General features: G+C 37.8%; 1 protein-coding gene across 1 annotated transcript in view; it reads left to right on the forward strand.

The window, feature by feature from the left end:
* Positions 1-8,935: 8,935 nt before the first annotated feature.
* Positions 8,936-14,734, forward strand: part of Glrb (glycine receptor, beta) — an 85,628-nt gene continuing 79,829 nt past the window's right edge. Inside the window, exon 1 of the mRNA XM_013029829.1 lies at positions 8,936-9,057. Coding sequence (XP_012885283.1) covers positions 8,936-9,057 — 122 coding nt within the window. The remainder of the gene's footprint in view (positions 9,058-14,734) is intronic.

The raw sequence follows: 14,734 nt of genomic DNA on the forward strand, positions 1-14,734 counted from the left end.
ATATGTATATACATATGTTTTTATATATACATAACTATATGGATATATGTATATATATGGAAATTAATGGCCCATGGGTGTTAAAAATTCAACAGACAGATTATGGAGACCCAAATAGTCTATTCATTGATCTGGGCTACACAATGTTGAAAAGATTGTGCATTTATGGCATGGAAATTAATATGATAAAATACTGTTTAAGAAAATATGAGGGCTGGGAAGGTGGCTCAGTCGTAGGGCGCTTGCCTTGCATGCATGAGGCCCTGAGTTCGATTCCTCAGCACCACATAAGCAAAAAGAAAAAATGCTGGAAGTGGCGCTGTGGCTCAAGTGGTAGAGCGCTATCCTTGAGCTGAAGAGCTGAGGGACAGTGCCCAGGCCCAGAGTTCAGGCCCCATGACCAGATCCCACCCCCCCAAAAAAAGAAAAGAAAATATGATAACATTTGCTTTCACCTATTTTGTGTTATTTTTCCATGGAGGATTTGAGAGTTAATATATTTTAGGAAATTCAAAGCTATTGCATTTTACTTGACTGCTATATTCCAGCCCCGTTTTTCTAACCCAACTACTGAGTTATTAACATTTTTCTTGGGCCAAGCCTGTCCCAGAACTGAAACTCATTTCTGTTCTCATTCTGTCTGCTGATGGCATTGCCCCAGGACAGGTATTCTGTCTGCTGCACTGGGACTGCAGCATTAGTCTCTGACTAGTGAAAGCTTTAAAATTAGTCAGAGATGAAATCTTAAACATCTCCTTGAAGCTTACTTCATAAGAATGACATAATGTGACCTTGCCTGGTGTGCCTAATTTTATTTATTTATTTTTTTTAAATATGCAAAGCAGACATATTTATTATCATCATTAAATATACACAATAATATGTACTGCGTGTTTATAACATTGGCAGGTCAGTAGCTTTGTTTACCCACACAACAGCATAACATGCAAACAATGTATTACATTATGATATCATAGTGGAAAAATACATTAACCAATAGAGATGTTTTGTGGGGAGCCGGCGCGAAGGCGCCGCCCACTTCCTTGCAGTTTTGAGGTAACTCCCTAGGCAGTGCTTGGCAGGACGGTGGGTCCTGGGCTTTGCGCATGCGCGAGCCAGGTAGAGTCCCTAGCCAATCCCGTGGCACCTGGTGACGGCGAAAGGCAGACGACCAATGGGAAAAACGGTTCCTACTCCCTATATAAACAGCCATGCTTTGGGTACACGCTCTCTCGCCTTCAAGCTCTCCCATCAATTCAAAGGCTCTCCAATAAAGCATGATCTGAGAAGACTCCTGGTGTGGTGGTCGTTCTTCCTCGCTGGCCGAGAAGGCGTTCGCCGCAATGTTTGAGCTCCATTGTGGTCTTATGAAATCATTACTGTAACTATGTGCCCTTATGGAACAAAATGTCATTGTACGATGTATGATTTGCTATCAGTGCTATAGTTTAACTCCAGATGGTCTCAGATTTGTGGTGGCTGAAGCTATGGATTGAGCCTAGGGCATTACAAATGTTAAGCAAGCATTATTTAGCACTGAGCTACTACCCAATTTTTTTTCTTTGCTTGACGTTGTAAGGTGTCTGTGTGGTGTGCCTAATTTTAAAGTCTCATTTTAAAATCCTAATAATTTGATGAATACCATAGTTCCCTTCTTAAAGTCCATTTGTACTATAAAACAAAAACAAAAACATAAAAAATAATGAACAAACAAACAAACAGAAACATTTGACCAGGGCACTAGTGGCAGTGGCTCGACCCTATGATACTAACTATTCAGGAAGCTGAGAACTGAAGACTCTGATTCAAAACCAGCTCAATAAGGAAAACCCATGAGTATGTTATCTCCAAAATATAGAAGTGGAGCTGTGGATCTAGTAGTATAGTGCTAGTCTTGAGCACAAATGATCACAGGTCCTGAGTTCAAGTCCCAGAAAAGGCACACACCACACACACACACACACACACACACACACACACACACATCACTAATAATATGCAGATAATGTTTTCCCTCTTTTCTCTCCCTTTATCTGTCTGTCTGTCTGTCTCTTTCTCTGTCTCTCTCATCTTTGCAAACTCTCTCTGTGTTTTGCTGAGGACTTAAGATATATGCTTGGGGGCTGGGAAGGTGGCTCAGTGGTAGAGCACTTGCCTTGCATGCATGAGGCCGTGGGTTCAATTCCTCAGCACCACATAAGCAAAAAAGAAAAAAGCCGGAAGTGGCGCTGTGGCTCAAGTTGTAGAGTGCTAGCCTTGAGCTGAAGAGCTGAAGGACAGCTCCCAGGCCCAGAGTTCAGGCCCCACGACTGGATATATGCTTAGTCTATTTAAATGTTGTAATGATATATCATTTCACATTAGTGCTATTGCAGTGAATACTCTGAGAACATTCTAACCTTGAATTTATGTCCAGATACCTCCAAGAACCTACCACCCTCCATAGGAGGAGCACACTAAGATCACAGACCGGAGGATGTTAAATTGATTGTATGATGGGTTGTACTGCTCTCTCAATTCAGTGATTCACAAATAGGACGATCTTATTCATACTTCCTGTGCCTTGATTTTTATCATGTCATTATAATTAATTTTGTATTTTGGTTAAAAATTATTTGTATTCTAGATACCAGAGGATGTTATTGAAAATACAATTTACTGTCACATAAAAATATTTTAAAAACCAGGTGTCCAGAGTCAGACATATCTGCATACAAGCAGAGTCATATGAGCCTTCTGATTCTTCATCTGTAAAATAATAGTATTCAACCCCAGAGTATTGAGGATATAATAATCATAAAGTATGTTGTATAGTATGTCTAATATAGTACTTTGGATACACCCTGGATCAATGACAATAACCATCATTTTTGTTATGATTGTTAATCCTATGTTGAACAGGAAACATTTTAAGTAAAAAAAAAATCCACATGTTAAACAGTAAAGCTAACCTGGAGTAGGAAGTAGAGCTCAGTCTGGTCTAGAAAAGCACCCCCACTCCACCATGGCTTCAGTTTTCTAATCTGCAGCCACAACTCGGCACCAGCACATTTATGTGCAGAACCAAACTGCTTGTCATCACCTATAAACAAATGGAGCCAGAGATTGTCTTGAAGGTGCTGGAGATGGGTCGCAGAGCTTTACACAAGCTGAGCTGAGCTCATTCTTTACCACTGAGCTATACCCTCAGGACCTAGAACCAGTCTTAAAGCTATAATACATTAAAAAATGAAATAATCTTATTCCTTCCCTCTAATTCAATTACCTTGGATAAATTAATCTGCCTTCCTAGGCCTCTATGGTGATTTAACCCAGGATCTTGTACAAGCTAGATGAGTGTTCTAACACTTGAGCCACATCCTCAGCTCGTGAATTTTTCAAAGCATAATATAAAAGGAGTCTCTTGTTATAAGTGAAGGTTACTAAGTAGGTAAGCAATACCTATTATTATTTAAAAGTTTAACTAAGAAATAATGAAGACACTAGAATGTATTTTAATATATGTCAGAAAAACATAAAAGCTGATTTGGGTTATCAAAGATATGTTAAAAAAGACTGGCTACTTACCATTTCTTAACATAAGTTTTGCACCCTTTAAAATTCATAGTGAGTGCTTAAAATTCATAAAGAGGCTTAGATGATTTCATCATCTTCTATTGAAACTCTATTGATTTCCACTTTCTATTTTGAGAAAACAAGATTTTTGGAGGTAAATACATATCAAAAGGAGATGGACATGACTTTAAAAATATGATGGTTACAATGTCAAATGGGCTGATTTTTTTAATGAAAAATATCACAAATGACTTAAAATTTGCTATCATTGAATATTATGACTCATAAAAATAGAACATAAGAAAAATACAAGATTATATTCTAGATTATGTTATAAAACTATGGAAGTACTAGTAAGCACTTATGCCATATGACCAAATGGTTTGGTAAGAATAATCTGTCTTCCAATATTGTCTTCTTTTTATTTTTCATCATGGGGCTTGAACTCAGGGCCTGAGGACTATCCCTGAACTTTTTTTTTTAAATAAGTTTTTATTGTGAAAATACTGTACAGAGGGGTTACAATCACATGAGCAAGGAAATGAGTACATTTCTTATCAAGCATTGTTGTCTCCTCCTTTGTTTTTCCCTTACCATCCCTTCCCTCCCATCTCCACAACTACATTCTCCCCTTCCCTTCCCCCCGGCCTAAATTGTAAAGTTTCTTTTTCGACATAGTGTCTTGTACATCTCATTGTTGCAATGGGTTAACCTGTATCCCTATTTAAACAATTTGTTTTTTCCCTTCTGCTCCCCAAATTATACCAACATCAAATACAGTGAAAACAGAGGTTATACAGTGGGGTAGGGACATACAAAGCAACCAAAAAAATCACATGGTACCTTATAAATATGTTAGAAACAATAGCACGAAAGAAAAAAACACTTTGTGTCCTTATCTTGGGGTTCATTTTGCTTAACATCATCTTTTCTGACCTCTTCTGCTTGTCTCAGATATATACTAGTTATTGCAAATAAGGGAAACCATGGGACCTATGTTTCTTTGCGTCTGGCTTACTTCACTGAACTCTTTTGCTTATGGCTAGTGCTCTAGCACTTTGAGTCAGAGCTCCACTTCTGGTTTTTGAATTGTTTATTGGAGATAAGAGTCTCACAGAGACTTTTTTGCCTGGCCTGGCTTTGAACTTCAATCCTCATATCTCAGACTCCTGAGCAGCCAGGATTACAGATGTGAGATACCAGTGCCTGGCTCAATTTTTACTTCTTAATCTAACAGAAAATTGGAAGGGCTGATTTAAGGGCTGAGGGAAACCTACAAATTATTCCAAGCACAAGTTTAAAAGAAATGACCAAAAAGTTGAAATAAATATATAATACTTGTATAAGCCATATCCCATGAAGTTAATGGAAACAAAAATGGCAGGCAGAAGAATTACTTGTGGCTCCTCTCTTCATAGCAGATATTTAATATCAGATAACCTGTCCACTTTCTAGATCAATTCTTTAAGTAATGCACTGTCATTTTCATTTTTATTATAAGGAAACATGAAATTTATAAAGATTGGGTAACTAGACCAATAATTGCTTATTCATTCAATATTATTTTAGACTCTTGGGTGATATTAGCAATGTAAAGAGACAAAAAAAATCTGCCTTTATTGAGCTTATACTTTTTCAAGGAAAGAATTATAACAAATATAAAATAAACAGCTAGTATATTAGAAGATAAGCACCACAAAAAAAGAAAAGGAGATGAGGAATCCATGGAGTGAGGAACTTGCCTTTTAGATTAAATTCGTTACATGTTTGTGAGAGTAACAGTCTAAACTGGAAAGAAAAGTCAAAGATGCTAAAGAGTTACATATGTGGCAGGCCAGGGGGGAGAGAAAGCATTTTAGGCCTAGGAGAAGCTAGAGCCAGTAACCCAAGGTAAGACCACACCTGAAGACAACAGAGAAGTAAAAGCAGAATGAGCAAGGGAACTGGGGAGAGGTTAGAGCTTCTGTAGAGGTAAATATCAATGGGGATCATGACAACCACCCATTGCACTTGATTTATGTCCTCATGGGGAGATTCACTGCAGGGTTTACAACTGAGGAGTGATATGTTATGTATAGCACATGACATGCTGTAAATGCATTTTTCAGGCTGTTAGGCTGAGAAAGTTCAGAGAAGGGAAGGGCAGTGGGAGAGGCAGTAAGAGTAACTGGGATGCTATAAAATTATCTAACTTGGCTCAGTCCAGGTTGATTGCAATAAAAGCAGTAAGATGTATCTGGTTTCTGGATATAAGGGCAACATAGAACAAAAAGAAACCTTGAGCAGATTCATAACTTTTGGCTTTCGCATCAGAAAGAAGGCTGAGTGTGGAACAAGTTCAGGGAGCATGATAGCTCAATTTTGGACATATTGAGCTTGACATATTCATTACATACCAATGTTGAGATGCAGAGGAAGCATTTGGATATACAGAATCTAGAGCCAGAAATCTAGAGCACTCTCTTCATGAGGAGTAAATTTAGGAATCATCAGCATATGAGTAGATGAATTCATTACTAAGATAATGAATAGAGATAGAGAAAAACACAGAATAGCAGGTCAACAGTGGACACAATTGGAAGAAAACATTCGATCAGGCCATAATTTCAGAAATATTACTGCTCTTCTTATAATATAAAAATATATGGATATAGTACATTATTCAAGAATGTTAAAGACTGAGTCACAGCCTTCAAGAATACTTTTGAGGTCATCAACAATATGGCTTACACTTTGAGCCAAACAAGCCAAAAATGCATTTAAACACTTGGATGAATTTTTTTCTTTGAATAACGTCATTCTCCACTATATAAAACATACATAGTATACATAATACATACATAATACAATTATAGAGAAAAAAACTAGAGAAAGTAAGAAGCCAATTGCCAGGTAGAAGTTCTTCCAAACGTGTCCATATGACTTTGTAAATAAAAAGAAAGTTTCTATCATTACAGGAGTCTGAAAAGCCTAAGATTTCAAACCGTACTAATTCCTTGATTACTTGAAAACAAGATATACTTCACTTACTCAACTTATATAGTTTCATGCAAACAAATTATCTTGTCCTTTCTGAAATGTGTAAACCGTGCCTTTCCCCGCCTGTTTAGTCTGGGCCAAAGGAGACTGCCTGGCAGAGCAAAGGGTGTTCAGAAACAGCCAAGTTCCCTACAAATGTTAATTATGTAACAGATGTTAAGAAGAGTATTAGCTGCGGGGCCACACAGGTTTAGTCATTTTGAGCAGTTTTAAGCTTGCTTACAGAGGTGAGGCTTTTGGTCACTGGAACCCACACTTTGAGAATCAGATACCAGAATTATAGCACAGGATGAAATCACCAATATTATTCCATCCGTTGTGGCCGAGGAAGGTCACTTGCTGTCTGTCTGAGGTTTTGTCCAGGCTAAAAGCGAACCCTAAGGAATCCCAACCCTGTACCCCACGATTGTACCAGCGTTGTCCCTCTTTTGTACCCTCTATAGTTCAAAAAACATAAACTCTTCTGCTTTGCCCCCACATCTCCTCCTCGCGCGGAGGGACGATGTGGTGACGTCCTTCCTGGCTCTGCCGGGACACCTCTTCCCGGTGCCCGCCGCCGTCCCGCCCTGCGCGGCCCGCGGTCCCCGCAGCAGCCCGAGCCCCGCGCGCCACGGCGCACGCTCCGCACTCGGAGCAGGCGCGTCAGGCGCTCAGAGGGCGGGCGGCGGGGACCGAGCTGGCCCCGCGCTGCGCCCGCTGCAACCGAGCACCACAGCACCTTGGCCCTTGCCGCCGCGGTCTGGCCTGGCGGCTGGGACGCAGAGCGGAGTGCGGCCGGGTAAGCGCGGGGCGCTGCGCTTAGGAGGCTGGGGCTAGAGAGGACCGGCCAGACGGCGGCGGGAATCTGGGGGCAGAAATGCTCGGCTTGCCCGTCTGTCGTGGGTCGCAGCCGGCGTGGCGGGCCGCGGGAGCACTGCGGCGTGCGGGGGGAGGCCGGCTGTCCTGCACCCGGGGAGCGGGGTGCGGGCGCCGGGCCCTGCGGCGCGTCATCGCTGCGGGAGGGTGTCCTGGGAGACGCTGGCTCGCTGGAAGGTGCCCAGGCCCCGGGGCAGAGAGAAGGAGATCGGCCGGGTGGGTGCCACCCAGGGATTGGATGGCAGTGGGCAAGGCCCCGCTGCTCCTCTGGGTATGGGTTGTCACAAGTACCTGCTGCGGTGGTCCGCGGAGTCCGGGAGAAGCAGGTGCCTTTGGCATGGGGGAAGGGAGCGATGATTTCAAGTTGATAAGAGACAACTTTCCGTTGACTGTGGGTCTCAAGGGTTGTCTTTAAGGATCTGGGGGGATCTCTTCCTGCATTGCCTTGTAGATGCAAAAGATAAATGTAGGGGAAATAGCCTGGGAGAAGGGGGACACAAAAACATGACATCGGACATGCATATTTGTGAGGAAGAGGGAATTAAGTAGAATGCAGGATGCGACAGGTCTTAATGGTCTGCATAAGGCAGAGGGAAACAATTTCAGCTTTGGAAATTAAGAATGACAAAGGAGTTGAATTTTCCAGTGTTATTAGATGCTTCAAGACTAGCTGCTGTTCTTGTTTTTGATGCATCAGACTCTGGCAAGAATGTAATTCTCTTTTGAGCATAAACCATTTTTTATCAACGTGTAGCTAAGAAGATTATTTGGAAGAGTGTGACCATACTTGCCATTTGGTTTCCTGTAATAGCGTTTGGAATTTCTAGAGAAATCTTTTCGATGATAAATGTTATCACATGACTAGGAAAGCCAAGACACTAACTTAAGGGAATATTTATGTGTCTTTTGGGTTAAAAAGTTGCCTGAAAATTTAATGTGTATAAATAAAAACACAATAGATTTAGAGTGTGAAACTTTGATACTGAAATTTTAGCTTTGTCAGTTAATACAAAGAATTAAATGAATGTACCGTTTTTGCATAGATAATTCAAAGAGATATTTTGAAGAAAACAAAAATTAATTCAACTGTACTAGTCAGGCACAACCATTTTAGCATGAGGTATCTCTGTCAAATTCAATATCGATTTATAATTTTATATAACCCTAGAGTCAAAAATTTTATCCATTAGGCCTCACTGCAGCCTTGTTGTCTGTTTATCATATTAAAGTGACTTTTAAAGTTGTATTGTAAAAGACTTCACTACTAAAATTTAAAAACTTTATGTGAATAGTTTATGTATCTATATCTATCTCTTTAAACATACTACATGTGAATATATAGTGATGTAGAACCATGTAAAATTGAGTTGCTCTATGGTTACTAATGTTTCTTCTTACAGTGACTCATATATTTATCATTTGCTTGGTAACTGTAAATATTTCCATGTTCTCTCTTGCAGATTGATCTCCAATTTCACTTTTCAAGATGAAGCTTTTATTGACAATCACCTTTTTTATTTTAATTTCTTTGTGGGTTGAAGAAGCATATTCTAAAGAGAAGTCTTCAAAGAAAGGGAAAGGGAAAAAGAAGCAGTATCTGTGCCCTTCGTATGTTCTTCATGTCTTATATCCTTATAGAGAGAATGTTACAGCATTTTTGTTATGAAAGCAAGATCACTTATTAAAACACACATTCACAGAACTTTTCACACCTAATTATATGCTTATTTATTCCACATGTAGAAAATGACAGCTTGGAAAGAGGTTGAGAATGTGATAGTTGTTTCATTGTGCTAAAGATAATGTCTTATAAAGTTTTGTTTATGCTCTGGGTTTATACAATTTTCTACACAATTTATAAAATCAGGAAATAGTCACTTTGTTTTCTTATGCTAAATATATAACTTTAATAGACCATTGAGGTTTCATATTTTCAGCAAATAACAGCTCAAAAAAGTAATCCAAAAATGAATGTGCATTTAAAAAGTCATGAAACTACGATTTAAATGTTTATTTACTTTATATTTTACATGATAGAAGAAAATTTATTTTTATGTAAAATTCCTATTTCAATATTTATTGTAAAAGACTTATATTAGGAAATTAGCATATGTCTGAAAAAGCATGTCAATAAAACTAAACCCAGGTATATTGCCTCCAAAAGATAAATTTTAGCATCTGATTTTAATAGGAAGAGTTAACATTACTGGCTAATAATAGCATATAAAGTTCAGTAGAGCAGTTGAATAGTATATCCTTAAATAACATTGATAAAATATAATGTGCTGGAGGAACTAATACAGTATATACAGAGATCTGTAATAAAAAATTCTGCTACAGGTTATTTTTCAATGAGGAGTTCTGAAATACTGATTACTAACATTTTATTCTAGCCCCATCATTTCTTAATCTTACAGATGCTCTGTAAGAAACATAAAACTTTATTTTATGAAGTTTATTATATGAGACAAGGATACTGGAATTGGCATTTTGTAATTGATACTTGAATGGATGTGAGAAACTGAGTTGTGGAGACTCTAACATTAACTAAGGCCCAGAAAAAGCATCCTGACTATATCTCTCACAGTAATATTTACTCAGCCAGACTCCTGTATGTTTTATAAGATAGTCTTCAATTACAGATGGCCATATGGCCAGTTGGGGACCAACTGGGGGCCTATAGTCACATCATTTGTAGTTTCATCAACACCTGACTGCCAGATTTTATGACATAAACAGAACATTTGCACTGGAGAGAACGAGAGACATTGTTAGACCTTGTTCTTCAAGGGGAAATTTTTTCCCCAAGTTTTAGATATTGCCTATTTTAACCTTTTATTGGATAAGGATGAACATGTTGACATATTATGACAGATTTCATGTAATCATGGTGGTTTTCTGTGGGATTAAACTGTCTTGGGTAAGTCAGGTGTCCCTATATGAGGAAACAGGGCTTGTTCTCTCACCCATACCAAAGTCCCCACCAAAAGTCATAATGTTGCCTGCACTCCTGGCTCCTGATGGTAATCTTAGCTACACAGGAGATTGAATTCCGAGGACAGCAGTTTGAAGCCAGCCTGGACTGGAAAGTCCATGATACTCTTATCTCCAATTAGCTACCCAAAAGGCAGATTTAGCCATGTAGCTGTACCTGAGTTCAAAGCCCTGAGTTCAAGGCTAGTAGTGGCATGCACAAAAAAGTCAATTGATATGAAGACTACAACAGCAAGTCTAATTACTACTATATATCTTACATGAGCATCTTAGAGAATGTTTTATATCTTTTCCACAACGATGCTTTTAAGTTGCCTCACTGAAGTGTAGGTATGATGTATATAGGTCATTGAGACAGAGTTTAAAAGTTGTATTTTGTAGGTAGAGAATGAAAAAACAGAATATACTAATCATGAAGTGGAAGAGGTGACTGTACTCATGTTATAATACTTTAGATGGATTGGTAATTATTGAAATTTTATCTCTGAAACTTTCTACCATAGTCTTAAAACTAATGTTTTATATTTATTAAATGTTGAACGATAGTTACAGTGGTGATGCAGCCATCAATCTGGCTGATTAAAAAGTAGACGTACCATGGAGAAACAGTGTTGTATTTTTTGTTTCATCTCTTTAGTTAAGAAATCTCATTGGGCCTAGTGGTATACTTGTAATCCCAACGCTTGGGAAACAAAGGCAGTCAAGTGAGAATATGATGAAAACCCCAGTCAAGTGAGAACATGATGAGAACCAATCTCAAAAGTACAAAAATTCTTGGTGATGGTGCTCATGCCTGTAATCCTAGCTACTTAGGAGGCCGAGATCTGAGGATCATAGTTTGAAGCCAGCCTGGGCAGGGAGGTTGTGAGACTCTTATCTCCAATAAACTACTCAAAATAAGCTGGAAGTGGGGCTGGGGCTCAAATGGTAGAACACTAGCCTTGACCAAAAGAAGCTCAGGGACAGCACCCAAGCCCTCAGTTCAAGCCTGAGGACAGGTTAAAAAAAAGAAAGAAAAGAAAAGAGAAAAAAGGACAAAAGCAAAAAGGAAGAAAAGCAATCTGACTGAATTATCACTGATTTGTGAACTGTAGAGAATTAGGTTTTCCTTGGTTACCATTGGCTTTATCATAGCTAGTTTCTGTAGACTCTCAGGTTAAGAATCTCAACTATAATAATGAACTGTGCAAGATTATGCAAGTTGCTTGTTCTTTAGAAAATAATCTAGTTGCACATTTTGTGTACATTAATTAGCTATTAAGCATCTTGAATAAGGGAAGTATTTGACATTACAAAACCTAGAAGTTATATACAGATTATGATAATACATGATATTTTGATGCATTTAAACATTTTTTGAGTATCCTGGATGAAGCAATGGGATACATACATACATATATATATATATATATATATATATATATATAGTTGAGGTGTTGCCAATAAGACAAGATCTTCCTGTTTTATAGTCATTACAGTAGTTTTTTTCCCCAAAGTTGATAAGTACTTGAATGTTCTTGCTTTAAATTCAGAGAAATGCATTGTTTTCATTCCTTCATATTATAGGATATAATTTGGATATTGAGTGCAAGTTAAATAATTATTTTCTTGGCCTTTTCCTTTTTCTTTTTTAACCCACATTGTTTTGAAATACTAAAAATTACAACATGATGCTAAGATTCCTTATTATTTAGTTATATATAACCAAACCAACCATTTGAGAATCTCAAAGTATGTTGAATTTGGCAATGATATTAATACCTTGGTCTTAGTTCCAACTTTTTATTCTGCCTGAGTGATGTTATGCAGATTCATGACTGTGAATGCCACCATTCACTGTTAACTCCAAGTCTGTGTCCAGCTCAGACCTCTCTAGAAAGCACCATGCCCTCCATCCCACCTATCCCATCACGACCTTAGACTCACCTCAAAATCATACAGTCTGAACTCAGGACTCCTTCCCACTATTCCCCAACTATTCGCCTTTGCCTTTTCCAGTGAAGGACACACTACCGTCTTTGTTGTCCAAAACAAATCTAGAGGATAGCACTAGATCTTCTCTTTCTACCTTAGCTTCTCAATTTCAGCTGTCATAAAACTTATCAATTCAAGATGTTTACCATTTATGGTTCCTTTTCATTCTTGTGTGAATGTTGCTGTAATTATTTATCTCTATCCTCTTACGTGCATTCTGTTTTTGTTCCCTGCTTCTTGTCTTCCTCATGATTCTAGAGTCTATTTCCTACTCTTTAAGTCTAGTCAGGTCGTATCGATATTGAGAAACCTTTAAGAGACTCCATATCTTTTTGTAAAAGAGTCCAATTTCTTGGCATCACACATTGTCTCTTTAAAAAATATGTGTATTATCCGTGTTTGTACAAAGGATTTGCCATTCACTAAAGAGTTTATGTACAGAGTACATTTTGGTCAATGTTACTCCTTTCATCTTTCTTAAGCATACCTTCCAACCTACCTTTTCCCTTTGTAGGATATGTGTTAAATGCTTTTTTACACGTTGTCTCTTGAGCTGGCCTCCTTAGGAGAATCTTCTCCATCCTGGCTCCAGATCCTATTACATTGCATGAGTGAATCATGTCTCATCTATGCTTGAACTTTCTCATCTCTGCAAGTGTTCATTTCTTTACTTAAAATATCACTACTTTCCTTCTTCCTTAGTTAACTCCTGCCTCAGTGGTATGCGCAAATTTATAGCTATAGCTATAGTTCTCATTTATTCACCACTGTTTCCTTGGGGCCATGCTCTACCACTGAGTTACTCCCTTAGCCTTCTTTTCTTATTTTGGTTGTCTAAATTAGGTAGTCACATTCTGAACCACCACAATTCTCAACTTGCCTTTCAGGTTCATAATACCTTATAGTACTCATGAGTTTTAATTGTATGTTTTCCCCCCTAAATTGTAAACTCTTGGGAACTGTCTTATTTCACTCAATGACCAGAGAACAAGAGAGTTGCACAAAATATCTGTTATCAGAGCCTAAGCATAAGCATCTTTGTCTATCTCTTATTGCATCACTAATATCTGGATTTTCTCTAGTCATTTAAAGACAATCCATATATCCCTGTGAAGAATGCTTAGAAATGTGGCATCAAATCAAGAAAATGAGAGGAATAGTTTCATTTTGGATTATGGTTTCTGTTTGATTTTCAGTCTTACCATTTTCAGTTTTTATCAATAACTAAAAAAAAAACCCACAAAGAGGAAATGAAACATTCAGTCAAAATGAGGGCACATTGTTGTGAGACCTGTAGTGAGTCATATTCTAAAGGAGGAAAGTGATGTCCAGGTCTGATAACACCGAGGTAACAATTACAGATTGCTTTAGAAATCACTAGTTTGACTAGAGTTTGGGTGAAAACAGGTTGACAGAAAATATTTGGAAAAATATTAGATAATATAATGATGACATAAAAGCATATGTCTGTATAGTCTTCAAAAAAGGAATTATTTTTATTTTACTAATTCATTCTTAAGTATATAACTTTGATCCATAGAATTACTTAAGGTTCTATTTAATATTTTCAGGAGAGAGAAATAATAGAAGCAATTAAGTCATGTCATAATAGGTAGAGCTGAAGGAGCTCAGATAATTAAAAGTGTTTTCAAATGTTTAAAAGAACTGTGATGTGCATGAGAAAGTAGATAACATCTTGGCAACAACAGCTTACACCAAGACTAATGAGTAGAAGCTGTGGGGAGTGATGTGTTTGGCTCCAAATTAAGAAGAACTTTCTAATAGAGTTTTGCCGAGATATAATTGTCTGGAGAAGGACGTGGGAAGTTTCTGTTAGTAAAGGCATTCATGCATGTGAGATAATTACTTGGCGGGCTTATTTCCAAGAAAGTTTGAACATTAGATAGGTAGTTAGACCCAATGTTGATATGTACAGTAATTTCAATTTGTGAGATATTTTATTATTCTATGATTTTAACATAGTGAATTTGATTATAGCCTGTGATTATCTAATAGAAAAATGACACAGAGAAAATCTTCTTGGCTCCAATTTATCTTGATACATTTCTTTAAATAGATCTGCTCTGCCTTTATATTTGGTACATTGACTTGGAAAGCTCTAGACTATAAAACAAATATGTGTCAGTCACCACTAATAAGGGATTAAGAAACATGATAACAGAATTACTTTGAAATTTCATGAATTATCACATTCTTAAAATGATGACTTTCAAAAAAACAAACAGAGAAAACCCTTTCTCTTTTCTGACCAAAACCTATTGGAAAATGTATGCCGAACCTCCTAATTAATGATTGC

The sequence above is a fragment of the Dipodomys ordii genome, unplaced genomic scaffold (genome assembly GCF_000151885.1).
Source record: "Dipodomys ordii isolate 6190 unplaced genomic scaffold, Dord_2.0 Scaffold123, whole genome shotgun sequence".
Taxonomy (NCBI): Eukaryota; Metazoa; Chordata; class Mammalia; order Rodentia; family Heteromyidae; genus Dipodomys; species Dipodomys ordii.